Source organism: Fukomys damarensis, unplaced genomic scaffold, assembly GCF_012274545.1.
Source record: "Fukomys damarensis isolate Sample0158 unplaced genomic scaffold, DMR_v1.0_HiC HiC_scaffold_1, whole genome shotgun sequence".
NCBI lineage: Eukaryota > Metazoa > Chordata > Mammalia > Rodentia > Bathyergidae > Fukomys > Fukomys damarensis.
In genome coordinates, this window is record NW_022900913.1 from 6,103,820 (window position 1) to 6,121,473 (window position 17,654).

At 45.3% G+C, this 17,654-nt stretch overlaps 1 protein-coding gene across 1 annotated transcript in view; it reads right to left on the bottom strand.

The window, feature by feature from the left end:
* The window catches only part of Sema5a (semaphorin 5A), a 357,050-nt gene that overhangs the window by 33,376 nt on the left and 306,020 nt on the right, over positions 1 to 17,654 (bottom strand). The window contains exon 18 of the mRNA XM_033758913.1: positions 15,594 to 15,741. Within this exon, the coding sequence (XP_033614804.1) occupies positions 15,594 to 15,741 (148 nt within the window). The remainder of the gene's footprint in view (positions 1 to 15,593; positions 15,742 to 17,654) is intronic.

Here is a 17,654-nt window from a genome sequence, read left to right on the forward strand (position 1 = left end):
CTCCACCTTGGACTGGGAACCTTGCAGCCTCTCCACATCTCCATCGCACAGCCCAGAGATCCAGTGCAAAGCTCAGAATGCCCTGGCCTTCCCCAATGTCCTCTATCATCACGTATCATGGCGTATGTCCAGATGTCCCCCCAGAACCTCAGGGGGTTGAGCTGGGGCTTCTTTTCCAGAGGTGGCTGAATTTCAACTCTGTGATGCTGTGGTTAAAGGAGTGTGTGGTTACTAAACCACTACATGTGAGTAATGGGTTTGGCACCACCCTAATCCCTGTGGCCTGAATGGGACAAAAGGGGCAGAAAGATGCTGTTAAGGTCTGTTGTTGCTTTTCTTGTCTTCTGTGTAAGAAGAATTGCTTTTCCTTTGCAATCCCCCTCTGCCATGTGGCACTCTGCCTGGGAGCCAGCTGATTATGGACTCAAACCTCTACAAACCGTGAGCCAAGTAAATCTTCCCTTTTTCATTTTGGATGTCACATGTTTTGTCTCAGCAACGAGAGAAGAGTCACTAACACATCACGTGAGCCAGGGAATTGACTCTGATACAGTTCTGAGAACATGGTTTACAGTTTAGAGTTGTGCCAAGTAGATGTCTGTCCACCGGGGAGATGTAAAAGGCCTGCAAAGAGCCACGCTTGTAAAATGTCCTTTGTGATACTAGCGTGCTGTAAACACTTGTGTGGAAAGCTCATTTTATTTTCAACTTTACTGAAAGTCAATTCTGTTCCCTTTCAAAGGAAGTGAAAACCAAGAAGTTCGTAGCAAACTGGCAGCCACTCTTACTCAGAGGACTCTTTTGGTCAAGTAAGGGAGCTAACGTAATAAAAGGGAAGTTGCAAATTGCCCTAAGCAGTAGGAGCAGTGTCCACTCAGAACACTGTAGTGGCCATAGTTAGTTAATTTTGCCCCCATAATCAGTTCAAGGTAGAAGGAAGTTGCCCGAATTTTACAGATTAAAAGTTAGAACGAGGAGATGAGATTGAATGTCCCTTGCCCAGAATCCCTTGGCTGTGCTGTGACACAGGGGCACATCTAGGAGGGGTAAGACTACGTGGGAGCAGAGAATGATAGAGGCGACATCAGAGAGCAGCACAGGTCCTGGGGAGTCTGAGCAAGAGATGCGGCCCCGGAAAAGGGAGCCAGATCCCTGCAGGACAACACCCATGCAGGTGCACGGCTCCTCGCAGCCCCAGGGACTGTGGTGCACAAAATTTAATACCAATCCCAGTAGACCATAAATATTTAGACTTCCAGGATAAAGACCCATCTGTTAAGTTCTGACTAACAAATCACGTTTTTCAATGAGATTTGCAGTGCACGTGAAAACATACCAAAGTACCAGTGCCCCGTGGGCCAATGCCTACTCTGTAGAATAAACCAGGACTTAGTGGACATAGAGGGGCACCCTTCCTGGCCTCCAGGAAGAAACGTACCACTCCATTTGGCCTTCCAGTGAAACGCCAGAAAACTAGTGCCAAGCAAGAGTCCCAGAGCTCATTGGTCTCCTAAGGTCTCAGGAGACCCCACACCCGAGTGATGACACAGGCCTTCTCCAGGGCAGCCCGACTTATGGGCCGTGGGTCTGAAGTTACTCGCTTGACTTCTGCTATCCTACAGCAGCTGCAGCCTGTGTTAACTCACGGCATTCCCCAGCAGGAATCTGTGCACACTGGTCTTTGGCATTCTCTCTCCTCCCTTGGTGAAGACTCCCTGGGTTCAGGCATAGCAGCTCCACAGATCCGGATTCCATCCAGCCGTATCCTGGGCTGAGGCTCAGATTCGCAGATGACCTAGGTAGCCTCGTCCAGGGAACTGGGCAGGGTTGGACTTGGGTGCAGGTGGTGAACACCAGCCTTGGTCTGAATAGGGCTCAGGTCAGTCGGTTTCACATTTTATTTTCAAGAAGGAATTCAAATATTGGAATTTATGCCACTGTTAAATATGGTATTCTTTTTCTTTCCAATTACATGCTCACCACTAGTGCTGTGCATCCAGATCTTGCCTACGGGGACCTGGGAGGTCACTGCCAAGTATAAACTGTTATCAAAACCAGTTTGAATGAACTCTGTACACCGTGATTGCAGACATACTGGTTTTCAATGCTAATTTTGTATCATTTGGAGCAGCTTTGTGATGCTAATTAGAATTTGAAATAATTTAGGAATATGAACAAGAAATGAAATGTCCACGAATAAGTATTGCTGGAAGAAAAACTACCCATGAAATAAAGACAGCTCCATCTGGGAGTGGAGGATCTTTAGGACAGCAAACATCAGCCACAAGACATATGGCACTGTGAGACACTAGGAAGGAAGGAAGAGCAGGCAAGAACACGAGCACATCCATCCGCCGCCGCTTCCCTGGAGAAGATGGGAGAATCACAGTCCATGCCATTACAAAAAATAATACATGCATTTAGCAACCAGGCTGGCTCATTCTCTATCCTTTACTCTGCTGGAGGTAGGAAAAGTGACAGTGAATAAAACACAGCCCTTGATTTTAAAATCTCCAATGTCCCTATTGAAAATTTTACTAGAACTCTTGTTATTTTTTGAAACAGGACTGAGTTCAAGTGCATATGTAGTATATCTCGGGTGAACCTTAATTTTTTCCAGGTCAGGAGGATTTCCAGAGGGAAATAGATAACGATGATGATGACAGCATTTGTGACCAAAGTTGAAGTAGTAACTGAAGGAAAGCAGCGATGTACATGCACATGCACACACACACACACACACACACATGCAATTGCACACACATGCACGATTGCCTGTGCAAGAGTATGTATATGCACAATGAGGTCGTTTATGCTTTTTACGTAGTAAATCAACATAGCTTTTCTCCTCGTAAGGGAAGATAATTAAAAATGCGACAGAGCCCATATTTGGTGAACTCGCTAATGAAAACACGGAGATCTTAGCACCGCGGTCACAGTGTGTAACGACAAGAGCAAGTCAGCGGAGAGTGGAGGGCCGTGTGCCTCTCAGCCTGAGACTCAAGACCTGCTGCCAAGAGCGACAACAGAGTCTGTGTCTGGCCACGCTCCTTCACGCTCCCCCGTGCCACACAAGGGATGCCGCTGACAGCTGCCACGTGGGCGTGAACTGCTGGCTCTGTGCTCCCCAGCTGTCACGGTGCTCTGTAGGAGCTGCTCCTCCAGTTAACCAGATCCCGGTCACCACGGGTGGAACCCTGACTCTCCAGGCCGAAGGAACTCTCCCTCCCAGATCTCCGTGCTTTGTTCAAATTACATTCATGAGTCCTCCTTTATCTTCTAGTCCTTTTTCCTAAGCTAGGTGAGCTCCTTGAAGGTGGGAATTTTGCTGTTTCCATCTGCCTGGCTCTCAGAGTACGAAGTCATTAAATGTCAGAGACATCCAGAGCTTTTGTGCAACAAAGCTCGTACACAAACGGTCCTAATATTCTGCATGGCATAGGGCGATGGCCATGAATCAGTCATTAAAATCGAGAACTTCCTTTCCTTCCACTTACAAAACTTATACAAGTAAATAGTATCATGTGAGATCACACCAAGCATTACAGAAATTAATTTGAAAGAAGGTGCAGAAATAGGCTGAGGCCTTTCCTTCCTCTTCATTTTCAGTTGTCAAGATTTCATCACTAAGCACATTAGCAGTTGAAAGAAGATAAGGGAAAGAAGTCCATTAAATAAGCATCCTAACAGAAATGTTCTGGCAAACTTCAGAGGACTCCTTTGATTCTTGATTCCATCTGTGTGCCTTGCTATATTTGTCTCTCTCTTCAATTTCAGAGGTTTGTGGTTCACGTGTTTCTGGTTTTGGAGCCTCCATGGTTTGAGATGGCAGATGCCACAGTTCCCCTCTCCCAGCCATTGCTATTTCTTTCTCCCACATGATGACACTAGTCCCTTGGAGAACTAATAGTATCAAACTGCACAATTCCATGGAATTAGAATAACCTGAGACAGATGTGGAATATGCCACCCATCTTAACCGAGCAAGATGCCAAATAACAATATGTGGACGTTCCTTCTCACGCAGCATGGCTTACAGAATAATGCAAGAATGTGCATGGTCTCAGTCGGTGCTAGCCGGGTCTTCACTGCAACCGTGTCTTTCAAAGCAGAACTGTGGCAAACTGTGCAAGTCAGACAGTTCTTGAAAAATAAGTGCCCCATGGAGTGAAATGCCAGTCCCTGAGGTGCATCTTCAGACCAGAGCAAAACAGTTACTCAGTTTGCTCTTCGCTGACAAGATTTGAAGGCTACTGAACGTAACCTTTTCCAATCTAAAAAAACATTTATTAAAAACCTAAATACAGCAGTAGCTGCTTGTATTATTTCTTGTGCTCGCATAGAAGTGATTGGAACCAGGTGCTGGTTCTTACAGTTTTAGGATCATTAAAGGAAAGCGCTGGAGAAGAAAGAAACCATGGCATCTGTGAAAAGTTTTCAATGTTTTAAAACAATTGTTTCATGCTCCAACATCTATTGCTTCCTTTCTTGGTTAATTATAAGTTGCTTGGAAAATTACTGTGTAAGTGAATTACTTTAACAACTGAAATTATATATGTTCAATAATACCACTGGAGGCAATGAGAGGAAATAATAAAAAAATGGGAAAATGCAAATCTTAAGCAAAGCACCACTCTTAAACATATTGTTGATACAATTAAATATGTACATTACTTCTAAGAAAAAGAACTGTCTGTGGTGATCCAAACCAAACAACAAGTGTAATGTGATCAAAATTTAGAATTCGCTGGCTGCATGTGCACACGTGTGAACAATTTCTTTGGCACATCTGTCCTTGCTAATTGAAAATCACTACCACAAGCGCACTGTGGATGGCAGAACCAATACACAAACACTGTAAGGAGCCACTGGGTCCCAGGACATTGTGGCTTGAGACTCCTAAGTGAATGCTCCTTCCTCAGTTTTAAGCAGAGATTGTGCTGTCCTTCTTCCACTGATGTCTCCAGAGCCCCTTACAGGTTGTAGGTCATATTCACTACATAAATGATAGAAGGAAAATGGAAACAAACTCGGGATGCTCAGCTTCTAGGTATGGAAAGGTCCATGCAGGCAAACATGAGTTAAGAGGACGTGGCACACGGAGTTTCAACCTACAGAAACCAGTGCAGCGCACAGCCCAAGCCGGGACAAGCCTTCTGACCAGGACATTGCCAGGGACACCTCTGAGGCTGATATATCTTGATTTAGAAAGGGTTTCAGGGCGGGATCTGCTGTGTGATATGTGGGTCTCTGCCTCTCCAAGCCTGGACAGGGTCACAGCGCTGTCTCAGCTGGATGGGGAGAGTTTGGAGCAGCGTAGAGGCACAGGTCTCTTTGGGACAATGGGGTGAGGGCAGTGGCGCGCTCCCCCAGTGACAGTCCGGGCTGCTGTAAAGTGTGGGAATGCCTTCTGGAGTCTTGACCCACTATGGGCAGCAGTGTGCTGAACTGAAACATGGTCTTTCAAAGGGGTGCAGAGCACAAATGGCCCAAAGATGCAGTTCACTGAGATGAAAGCAAGGTCCCATTCTGGATCGTGCAGACAGTGTCCCAGGACAGGAGGTCCTCAGACACAGGGGAGGTGGGGGGGCTCAGAGTCCATTAAAATGTAAATAAGAGCATTGTCTTAATTTCAGTGCCAAGCACCTGGTATGACCAGGAGACAAGGTGTGCTACAAAAAAAGTAAGTGCCCAAGCAAGAGGACATTAAATCAACTAAAACGCCCACTTTGTGTTCTCCCTGGATAATCCATAATTAAAGCACAACAGTCACCAGGGCTACAATCAAACTAAAGACACACTTGGAAAATAATATCCTCTGATTGTTTTTAAAAGAACGTCTATTGAGTCTTTAAATTTACAAAGCTACACTTAATTGCTCATTTTTAACATTTAATAATCAGATTAAGAAAGACGTGTTTTTCCTTTGTCCGAGTACTATGTTATGCATTTAAAAGAACCTACGCATTCTCTGAATAACATGCATTTATTAGAGCTAAGAAAGTTTCATTAACTCAGGGTCCTTTAGTGGAAACACTGCTGTGTCCCTACAAGCAAACTGTAGGTGCCTGACTTGGGTATCAGAGAATTTTCCCACTTTCTACCGTTGCACCGATCAAGGGATCTCATGTGGGCAGATCTGTACCTGCACGTAGCACACTCGGAACACTTTCCCCTTTCTTTACCGCCCTCGCTCCCCGTTTTCGCCCAGCTTCACATTTCAGGAGGGTTTCCACGTGTTTATGTGCCCACATACAGCTCCCCTCCTGCCTGCATTTACGTCTCCCTCCCTCCTGCTCATGCCCACACCAGGTGAGTGGAAGGGACCAGAGCACTGTTATCACGGGATGGGTTACAGAATGATGAAGGGAGACGTGTGCACCGTGTGACTTAAGTCACACTCGCAGCAGAAAGCCGTCTTTCCTAAAAACGCCCTCAATTAACCGTGCAATCACATTATTTGAATCATGGTAGGCAGAAAAAACTAGTTTTCCTGTAAAGTTAAAGAAATCTGGGCAACAGATCCTTCCAACTTCATAAATAAAACATTTTGTGAAATACTCCAGATTTCTATACCAACTGCTACTTCCAGAGATTGTAGATGATTATTTATATGTCCTAGAGGCAGACTTTTGATGGATTAATCCCTATAATCCATCATTTTCCGTTTCTTTCCATCTGCATCATGCATCATTCTTCAACTTGATCACCAAACTTCGAATGCTAAATCTTAGAAAACTTATACGTCCGTGGCCATCCACCCTACCACTCAATTCCGTGTCCTGATATTAACTTTTCCAAATTGCTTGAGTCTCTTTTAACAAAACGGCAGCTTTATATTTCTATACCAACTGCTACTTCCAGAGATTGTAGATGATTATTTATATGTCCTAGAGGCAGACTTTTGATGGATTAATCCCTATAATCCATCATTTTCCGTTTCTTTCCATCTGCATCATGCATCATTCTTCAACTTGATCACCAAACTTCGAATGCTAAATCTTAGAAAACTTATACGTCCGTGGCCATCCACCCTACCACTCAATTCCGTGTCCTGATATTAACTTTTCCAAATTGCTTGAGTCTCTTTTAACAAAACGTGGCAGCTTTACTCTGACAATGTTTCATATTTGCAAGCTCTTCACTGAGCTATTTCATAACAAAAGAAAGCAAATTTTGCACGTCCACACTTACAAAGATGTCATTTCAAGTTCCAGCTAGGAACATCAATCATTTCCCTTGGAGAAGATTATTTGAAAATATACGTGAAGGCATCGCAGTGCAATAGAATGGTTCATCCTGTGACCTTCGTGAAGGTCAAGGTCATCTGCTCAGTTGTCATGGCACCACATAATGTGGAAATCCTTACATCACTGCCACCAGATACAGCGATTGTTAAGGAAGAATGAGCCTCCTCACCCAAGCTATTACATGTGGACAGCTTTCTTCAAGGGGAAGGGAAGGAGAAAGCAGTTAAAGTGACTTTGACTCAGACTAGAAGAGGCCAGAGAAATCCTGTGAAATCCCACATCTGCCCATCACCAGAGAGGTGGCTCCTGAGAAGCCCCCTGGATCTGCTGCTACTCCCCTCCCCTCTGGCCTGGTGATGGCCCCAGGCTGCCTGCACCCTGAGTTTGCAGAGGAGGAAATGCATCTTCTCTTCCTGGTCTTTCTCTGGGGCACACGGAGGCCTTTCCTGGAGACCCAGCAGCTTTCTTTCATGAGTCCCAGGCAAGAACTGGACCATGGAGCATCAGTGAGCGTCACTATGCTCAATACACATGCCAGGCAGAAGGTGAGGCGTCATCTGGCCCAGTTTTGGGCCTCATGGCTATCCAGCAGATGGGAGCTTTGGGGGACTTTGGGACCCTGCAATGCAGGAGGCCAGCAGCAGCCTTTAGTTCCCACCTTTGGACTGAAGCTGCAGAAACTGTCCGTGATCTGTTTCAGTGTCTTCAGGAAGCCAGATGTGGCAAGTGCTTTGCAAGGTCGCCGATGGGCTGTTCTCCACCAGCAGCGTCTACTTGGGGAACAGGTGCCTTTTCATGCTGGGGTCTTCTCTGAAGTCCCCAGCGACTTCTAGGTGTGTGAGGCTGCAGCCCAGGAGTGTCCTTCATCAAGGGACCCAGGGAGGCCAGGCACTTCCAAGAGGCATCTGCAGTCTTCCGTCTCAGGATGGAAGCAGCCTGCTGCTCACAGCAATGACTTGAAACAAACCCGAACAGAGGCTTTCCCTTAGCCCTCCTTACTCCTTCTCCTCTCCCCACTGCTGCTGTAAATTCATCTTTCAAACAGTCTACCTGCTCTTGTCCTGTCTTAAACTCTATTTAAACAGAGCCTAAGCTAAGATGCAAGAATTGCCCCTCTTGATACCTGCCCCTATGACGGAAAATGTGTTCCGGGGTGAGGGGCGGGACACATATGCTTCTGTGTGCATCTGAAGAACTCACTGGACACTGAGCCAGGGCTGGGGTGGCACCCAGTGTGCACCGTCCATCTGCTGGGACACGCTCATATCAGTGTGTAAGATCTCTGAGTCCTGTAGTGCACAGCTTGCCTGACTACACGCGTGGCTCTGCAGCTGAAAGACTGGAGTAGACGTCCCTTCTCGGGTGCATCTGATGTCTCGTGCTTCCCCAAGAGTCCTCTTATCTCCCTGGACCCTCAGTTGTAGGTCCGCTCCAGGGCCCTCAGGAGTGTCTTTCATTCTCAGTAACTGATTAGTTTTATCCATTTTTCATCAAGAGTATTGGCTTAACACACTGTGGGTCATACTCAGCTGGGTAAAATGAACTTCCGTAAGAATTTCAGCTCTATTAGGAAATGTGCAGTTTTTATTCTTTCTGATTTTTTTTTTCAAATACTAGCTTAGACTATGGAGTGCAGTGGGAGACAGGCAGACTATCAATATGAATGCCACTGACTTCGCTGGGCCTCGTTTCCACATTTGTCAGACAGCCCAGTAATAATGCCGCATCACAAGATCATTGAAATAAAAAATATTCCCTATGAAGCACTCTGATTAATACACACATCACGGTGGTAAGAGTCTGGGGGAGGAAACTGTTCACCCATGACAGGAAGTGAAGGGGACAGGTAAAGAGTTTCACATCCAATGGCCCCAGTGACCTCACTTCCTCCCATGAGGCTCTACCTCCAAAAGGTACCACAACATCCTTAAAGTGCCATGTGCTAGGGACCAAGATTCCCACACCTGGGCCTTTGGGGGACATTCAAGATACAAATTATATCACAAACCATTAGAAACAAGCAAGTGGCCCATTTTTAAACCATTTGCTCAATTGTAAGAGCTTAAGTCTCTGCCAGGTTACTTTAATATTACGACAAACATACAGCCAGCTCTCCTATTAGAATAAAAGTCAGTGCCAATATAAAGAATGTTGTTAGATCTTGAAGATATTTTAGTAAAACTTAAATGGAGCCCTGGGGATCATTCTAGCAATCTAGGAAGAAATGGAATGAGTCTTTCTTTAAACTACATATAATAAATTGTCCAGAGAGCATTGAAATATTTCACACCCGATGAAGGCAAGATAGGAGATTAAATGACAGATAGTATTATCTCAGAGGGTGAAATTTTATCAGAGTCTCATAAATTATGCCACCAGCATGCTTGCAAAATATTTACCAGAATAAATTGATAAATTGCTTTTTGAATATTTATACTATTAGATTATTCATACTTAACATAAAATTTGCATTGCCAGAGTTCAAGATGAAAACATATCTTGAAATGAAGCTACAAAAATTGTTTAGTGTCCTTTAAAATACTGCCAAACTAAGAAAAATGTAATTACTTTCCTTTTTAAAAAAATTTCTAAAAAAAGCGAGTGATTTAGAGGAAAACCCTGAAATTGTTTCTGAACCCTAATTGTGAGTAAGAGCAGGAAGATTAAGCAGACAAAATTGTATTCAGCTACAGTTTTGTTCTATTTGTTATGGAGTTTTGCAAATTCAGCTAAGACTTTTTAGAGAAAAATAAAACTCAAGATAAAACAAATATATAATGTACCTGCTTAGGCTGTCTGACAGGTCTAGCACTGTAGGTGTGTGGTCTGAGCCAAGCCCCTTCGCCCCTCTGTTCTTGCCACTGTGTTTTGTGAAGGGAACACAGTTCCCTTCACAAAATCTTTGGGGTCACAAAGCAAAAAAAAGATCTGACCCTGGGTCTTCCTAGCCCAGCTGGGGCCTCAGATACCTGATTAGTTAGCTGAGCATCTTGGTTTTCTCATTGGGATAACTGGAAATATATGCTATGACATTCTCTAGAGCATCTGAGAGCCCTGATGTGCCGCAACACAAAATGTGGAAAACACTCACACATCACAACGCACTTAGGCTTCTACTTGCCAAGCGTCACCTGTTCCCAAATTTATCCAGAGTGCCGTCATCTGACACTGACATATTTGAGGGTCCAACACCAACTCTGATTAACCTTCATGGAAGGCCTTTTGACCATCTCCATATATTGTGATGTCTTTCTTCTGGATCTTTCTGGGCCTTCTGTGGCTCAATTCATTGGTATCCAAGAAATAAATATCTGTCCTATGTTCTCTGTTGATATCTTAAGTCACAGCCTTTGGTCAACTGCTTTGCGCTCCGTGTGCTGTCTCAGTGATGTCCTTTTGGCAATTCTAAGTCTGCTTCTGTTTTTAAATTATTTTTGCCCTAAGAGGTACTATCTTTAGCTCGACACATATACGTCTGCTATCTTTTGAGGGAATTTTGGGTTACATTAAAGGAGGAAGCCATCCTATTCCTGCAACATAACATTTTATATCTTTCTTCCTTTTATGTGCTGTAACTTTTAGCCACACCGTATTATGCTTTATGCCATGAGTTTATGCTTAATTAATTCTCATGCTTATGATAATCTACTAATGGTTCTCTCATGGTTGGGTGCAAGAAAATAATCACAAAATTTTGAAAATCAAGAGCACTAATGAGTGATAGAAGAGTTATATAAAACACCTTTCTCTTAAGGCATACTTCACACTCAACAGAAGTAAGGTATTGTCCGTTTTTTCTGAAAAAACTACGAAAATAGGGTAATATCTTTAAATTCTGTTTGTGCCCAGAGAATCAGGTCTGAGCTTGTCAAGGTGTGTTTGCCCATCTCCAAGTTGCTGTAGTAATGAAAACTGCCTCTCAGAGATTTGGGTAAAATAAACATGGTCCATTTTAGTTTTCCTTATTGCAGAGTATGTCACATAGTATGTGCCAGTAAAAGGCAATTATTTTATTATGTAACACAGGCTTTCTGGCTGTCATTACATGCTTATCTATAAACTCTATACACATTAATTAACTTTTCTGGTGCCAGAACACTAGGCCTCACACCCACAACTCAAAGAAAGAGTTTTAATGAGGCTCACGGTTTCAGTTGATTCAGTCCATGGTCAACTGGCTCCAAGGCAGGACCATCATGGCAGAAGGCCACTGTGGAGAAAAGTTACTTAGTTCACAGCAGCTGGGAAGCAGAGCAGGGAAACAGCACCAGAGAGAACGGCCCAAGGCCACACCTCCACGACTCACCCTGATACACCTGGAAACATGCTCCAGTAACCCCGCAAGCAGATCTCTCAGCCAATCCAGTTGACACCCACCCTGATGCCACACTCCAGCATGTGGAGTTGTAACTTAACTTCACTGCCTGACATCATTCAGTAAGTTGGGAACTGGAAGACTTGATCAGATGAGTATTGTTATGGTTATTGGCTCTAACCAAAAACTGTCAAAAATGAAACAGAAATATGCCAATATCATAGCCAATATAAAATATTAGTAATAGCTATACACTAATGAAAATTTAATATTTATGCTAATATTTATATGCTAATATAAAATATAATATGCAATAAAATATAAATGTTTTGTTGTTATGCCACTAAAAGGTAGCACTTTTTTCTCTGAAAATGTGTAGATGCCAATAATGAGATGATGATGACAATAGTTTTTATTTGATGGATACCTATGTTCAGCTTGGTGCCGGGCGGAATGTGTATAAGTATCATGTGTTACACTAACTTCCAAACAGCCATGTTGGTCAGGTGGTGGAGCTCCACATCACAACTGAAGCTGTCTCCTGGGGGAGTGGAGCAGAGGTCAGTTCTCCCAGTGACTCAGAGGCGAAGCTGGGAGGCAGGCAGGGTCTCTTAGACCTGCACCTACTCTCTACCTGCTGTATGATGCAGGGTGACCGGGGACACACTTAATGGAAGTGGGGAGTAAGTGCATCTTTCCTGTCCCAGTGCATCTTATTCTGAGCTCACTGAGGTTTCTATCAGCACCCAGGGAGGGACACTGGTGGAATTGGTCACTCTGTGACCTGGACACATGTGCCTCGGGGTCTAGAGAGGGATACCGCACTCACAGAACCATTACGTTAAGGCCCAGGCTCTGATCTTTGTGGAGGACATAGGAGCCAGAGGGCGCTGAGCAGGGTACAGGTGTACACAAAGAAGTGGCTGTGTGGGAGCAGCCTTTCCTCTGCCAGCAATGCCGTCCCATCCCCAAACCAGCACGAGGCCTTAGGGCATCAGAATTTCAAATCTGGACCTTCATGAGCAGCTCTCAGTGAGGGCCTTGAGGATGTGAACCAACCCTCTTCAGTGAGATGAAATAACGATTTGTTGCTGTATTCAAAGATGAGGGCATGTGAGATTCAAAGCTGCACTGAGGAAATTGTTTGAAATGGCAGATGGAGTGAAGAATGATGCAGGAGTCTTTCATATTCCATGAGAATCTTTACATGAAACATCTACTCTCATCTGTATATTAGCTAAAGCTCTTAGACTTTTTGTCAACCTGTCCTGGGTTGACATTAGATTTCATTAGCACAATACCAATTTTAAAAAGCTAGAGCCTTGAGAAGCAGCTGCCACACAGGGATAACAATTAAAGAAAGGATAGTAAAAATCAGGACTCAAATGTGAGACTTTGGCTAGAAGCAGGCAGTCATCATGGCCTCTGACACAGTGGCCCTGGGTGCGGGGACCATCATCCTGCTCTCCAAGCAGGAGACTGACACTCGCAACTCTCACCTCACCTGTCATCCAGCTAGATATTTGGCAAGAGATGATCATGTCAAGACTCAAAATCAACAAATTAGCTCTGCTTACAGCTCCTATCTTGATAAAAGACCACTTTCAAAAACAAACACACTTGGAGGATGAAGATTTATAAACTCAGTGAGAATATAAAGACCAAATATGCTGCTTCAGGCAAAGGGTTCTAACTTTAAAATAAACTTCTCAGGAATGCAATGGATAGGATACATTTTCCAAGCAATCCAGAGAAAGTAAGCAGGGTCCTGCTTGCGTGCTATGGGCATGGACTGAACTCTGCAGAAGGAGGGCAGAAAGCTGGGTGCATGGGAAGGCCAGAAGAAAAGGAAGATAAACCTGTGTTTCTCCCACAAAGAAGCAGGTATACCCCTTCAGCCCTCATTACACCTGCGTGGAGGAGGAAGGCCTGGACGGTGAGTTTAGTGGGAAAAGCAAAAGCAAGTATAAATCACTGAAGTACCTAAAACAACTAAACTCCTTGAAGCTATTAATGAAATGCTTCTAGATTTGAAAGCTGAATTACATTTGTTTCATAAAACTTCACAAAATGAAAAAACTTCATAAAATGAAGTTACATTTGTTTCTTGTAACAAGGTAACAAATACACTGACATTTAGGAAGACCTTCTAGTTTTACATTTAAAATCAGATGTATGTAACACACACATACATACACACATACTCTCTCTCTCCAGTAATTTTATAACAGATATACTCGACTTTTTATCTTAATATATTTTTTCATTAGCCTGCTTTTTTAATGTAATTACTGAAGACAGTTTGCAGTAAGAAAGTGAATGATGTGCACTACTTTCCGAATACTTTGAATCAGAGTGTTTAGAATCCCAGCTCCAAGGTCAAGGCAGGTCTCCTCCCTGGGAGCTCCGGAGATGATGTGAACTTTGCTGTAGAAGTACAGACCCCTGCACTCAGACACCAAGCTAGTAGGAACAGACGAGGCAGTTTAGCAAAGGATAAAAGTCCCTCACTGCAGTGGTGTTCCAGGCATGTGCACATGTTTAGATTTATCCTTCTCATTTTAATAACTAATTTTGAATTTTAGCATCTGAAACATATCTCCCTATCTACCTACCTACTTATCTGCACCTATTTAAACAACTAAGATTGTTTCTGTACCCTGCACACTGGATTTTTCATAGTCTAGAGTTAGTTTAGAATCACCTGGGAAGAACTCTCTGTGATCAGAAGTTGTCAATTAGAGCCACTGCGATATCTTTGCCAGCTTGAAGGGGGAAATTCCTTTTTTGGGTCCCAACGCAAACACTCCATAGGTCTGCTATAAGACATGGTAAAGCATTTCTTAGCTCCCGACCTCTCCCTGAAATCCCCAAGGAAGCCTGGGCTGTGGAGTTCAGTGACTCACAAGGGCAGGCTTTACAGCGGCACAGACCTCCTGGCGCAGTCTCACGGGCTGAGGGATGGAGGTGCTGCACAGACCGGAAAGGCCAGTGTGCAGGTGCTGCATGGCAGTCGGGACCAGGGAAGGTGAGCGAGGTGTGAGCCAGCAGGTGGCGGGGCTGTCACCCTCACAGAAGAGTGAGGACGTGGAGTTCAGTGACTCACAAGGGCAGGCTTTACAGCGGCACAGACCTCCTGGCGCAGTCTCACGGGCTGAGGGATGGAGGTGCTGCACAGACCGGAAAGGCCAGTGTGCAGGTGCTGCATGGCAGTCGGGACCAGGGAAGGTGAGCGAGGTGTGAGCCAGCAGGTGGCGGGGCTGTCACCCTCACAGAAGAGTGAGGACAAGCAAGGGGTTGGTGAAAAGCGCCAGTGCAGCATAATTTCCTTTTGTTAAAAGATATATGGCCTACTCAGTGGAAGAAGAGCAAAGCCATCAATTGTTTTGTCTTTCCCCTGCATTGGCACCAACCAGTTCGGACAGAGGCCCTCGTGTTGCACTCTGTGCTCTGTCAAGAGCCAGGCACGGGGCATGTCCTCTTTCCCAAGTCAAATATGGAGATCACAGTCAGCTGGCGGAAGGTGTTGTCATAGCTCAGGACTCAGAACTGGAAAAGTCCTGGGGCAGTTTATTCTCTATGTGAATATTTAATTAATTAAAGTACCCGGAATGTTCAGAGTTCCGTATAGATATTGCCACTGACCAAAGAAACCTGTACAATGTGCAGCTTCTCTCGTGTGCAGAGCACCCGGTACCTGGACTCAGTGTGTCCACACGAATGTAACACTGCACAGCAGACTGCCAACAGCCGGTCAACGACTGCAGGAGATCCAGTATGTACAGCGTGCAGTGTCTGCAGACAGTCAGGGTCTCCACACGTGGGGTCTGTGGAGCATTTGAGACCCAAAGAGCACAAAGAGCTGGCAGGACACCTTGTGTGTACACATCCAGTGTGCGCCCAGAACCTAGTGTGTACAAGGTGTCTAGTGTATGAAGAACACCAAGTGTGTGCAGAGCACTTAGCCGCTGTCAAGCCTGGGCACCCAGCTCTGGAGGGGGGCTGGGCATGAGGAGGAGGCTACTCACCACGTTGCAGCCTGCACAGTCGGGCCCGTTCTCACAGGTCCTGCGGCGAGCCTGAATGCCACCCCCGCACTGGGCAGTGCACCGTTCCCAAGGGCCCCAGCCTGTCCAGAACATGTGCGGCGGACAGAGCAAATGTTCATTGCAGTATCTGTAATGGGAAACCAAGAGGAAGAGGAAACTGTTCAGTGTCACGTGAGGACATGGGCCCGTCCGCTCTCCATCCCTGCACCAGGTGGGAACACATGGGCATGCTCTGTGGGGCTTTCTGTATTTGGAGAGGTGGCACCGTACAGGAGGCAGATGTGGCGCTGGCCATGCTGTGTGGGCACTGACAATGAGATGGATGACAGCGAGGGAAATGCTGAACTCACAATGCAGGATGGGTCTTCCTGTGCAGCCAATTAAAGGAGAAACAAGACAAAACAAAACCCTTCAAACAGACACCCGAAAACAAGAGGCACAGAAAATATCCAGGTAGACCATTTATCTTCTAAACATAAACAGCGAAAGAGAAAGTGCATTACGAATACAAAGTCAGCAAAGCTTTACTTGGAGTTCATTTCTCATTCTTGAACCAAATAAGTCCCACAATCTTCTTAGGATAAGTTAAAGAAAAGTCAAAGGATGAGTTTACCATGCCTTTGACTGCTTATGTTATGGTGCTTTTAAATTTATTTCTAGGCTCTCAGAAAGATGCCAAATGACTCTGCATAAAAAGGCCACCCATTATTTTTCCAAAAAAATGGAATCACCTACAATTTTACAAAGTCCTAATTTGCAGGATTATATTCTATGCTTTTACACACATCTTAGCCTCCTTAGTTCTATGATGAGCTGCATTTCTCTGCAGTCTTTCAAACCACAAGTGAAATGAAGCAAGGAAAACAAACAAGGAAACAAACAAACACACACAAAACACCAAGGAAATAGCAGGCTGGCATTCCTCAGGTCATAGCACAGGAGAGGCGTTACTCTGAATACAGCCAGACTGTGTGCGACACAGCTGGTGAGTTAAAGGACTATTTAAATCCAGTAGTCTATCTACTGAGCCCAAAGTTAGCTTGTAGAGAATATTACATTTTTCCTACGTCTTTCTCCCTTGCCGGGTCACCAGACTTAAACAGAAGCAAAGCCTCAGATCATGCAGCCCAAGTTATTTAGGTCGCTGTTATTCGTAACAGCTCTGTCCTGCAGTGCACCATGGAGAGGGGATCACTGAGTGCTTCCTGATCACAGGTGTCCACAGCCTCAGGTGGACACAGGAAGTGGACACAAGGCCAGTAATGCAGGGCAGAGCAAACCTGTCCGCACAGGATGGGACACACATCCCTTAACGTACAGGAGACGCTGACCTTGATGCACACCACAGGAAGTGCATTTCAGGAGCAGAAATCCAGGGCCAATGGCAGGATGCAGCCAAGAAAAAGACCTGGGGAGTGTTGTTTCCTGACAGATGATGCTGGAAAGGTGCAGCCTCTTTTCCAGGAAACCGGAAACCACGGAGAAGGTGCGGCTTTGAGGATGGAGTGCAGTGTGAGGAGCGGCAGCAGGGCAAGGGAAAGAGGCCTGCAGGTAGTGAGGAGAGTGAGGGCCTGGCCTGCATATGGTTGAAGATGACGTAGCGGCAGCAGGGCAAGGGAAAGAGGCCTGCAGGTAGTGAGGAGAGTGAGGGCCTGGCCTGCATATGTTTTGGAAGATGACGGAAGGAGGAAGTGGAGAGTGAGGTGAGAAAGGTCATGGGATAAGAAGAGAAAAAGGCGACAGGAAGTGGAATGATCACCTACACTTAGAGTGAAAGAGCCTGAATGCAATTTGCGCAGAGCCAGGAAGTCCCACAGAGCTGACAGACGCACTGACAGCATCATCGTGAGACGAAGTCCCACCTCGGCCAGGGCCTCCTTACAATGGTGGGAGGTTGGAGGAGACCCAGAGACAGGGGAGGCCACAGAAGTAGGAACCAGGGGCACAGACCAACCACAGGCTCCAGACTGGGCATGCAGAGCAGAGACATTCCGGGAAGCCGTGAAGGCGCTAGGAGGAGGGACGGCAGGGGAAGAGGGG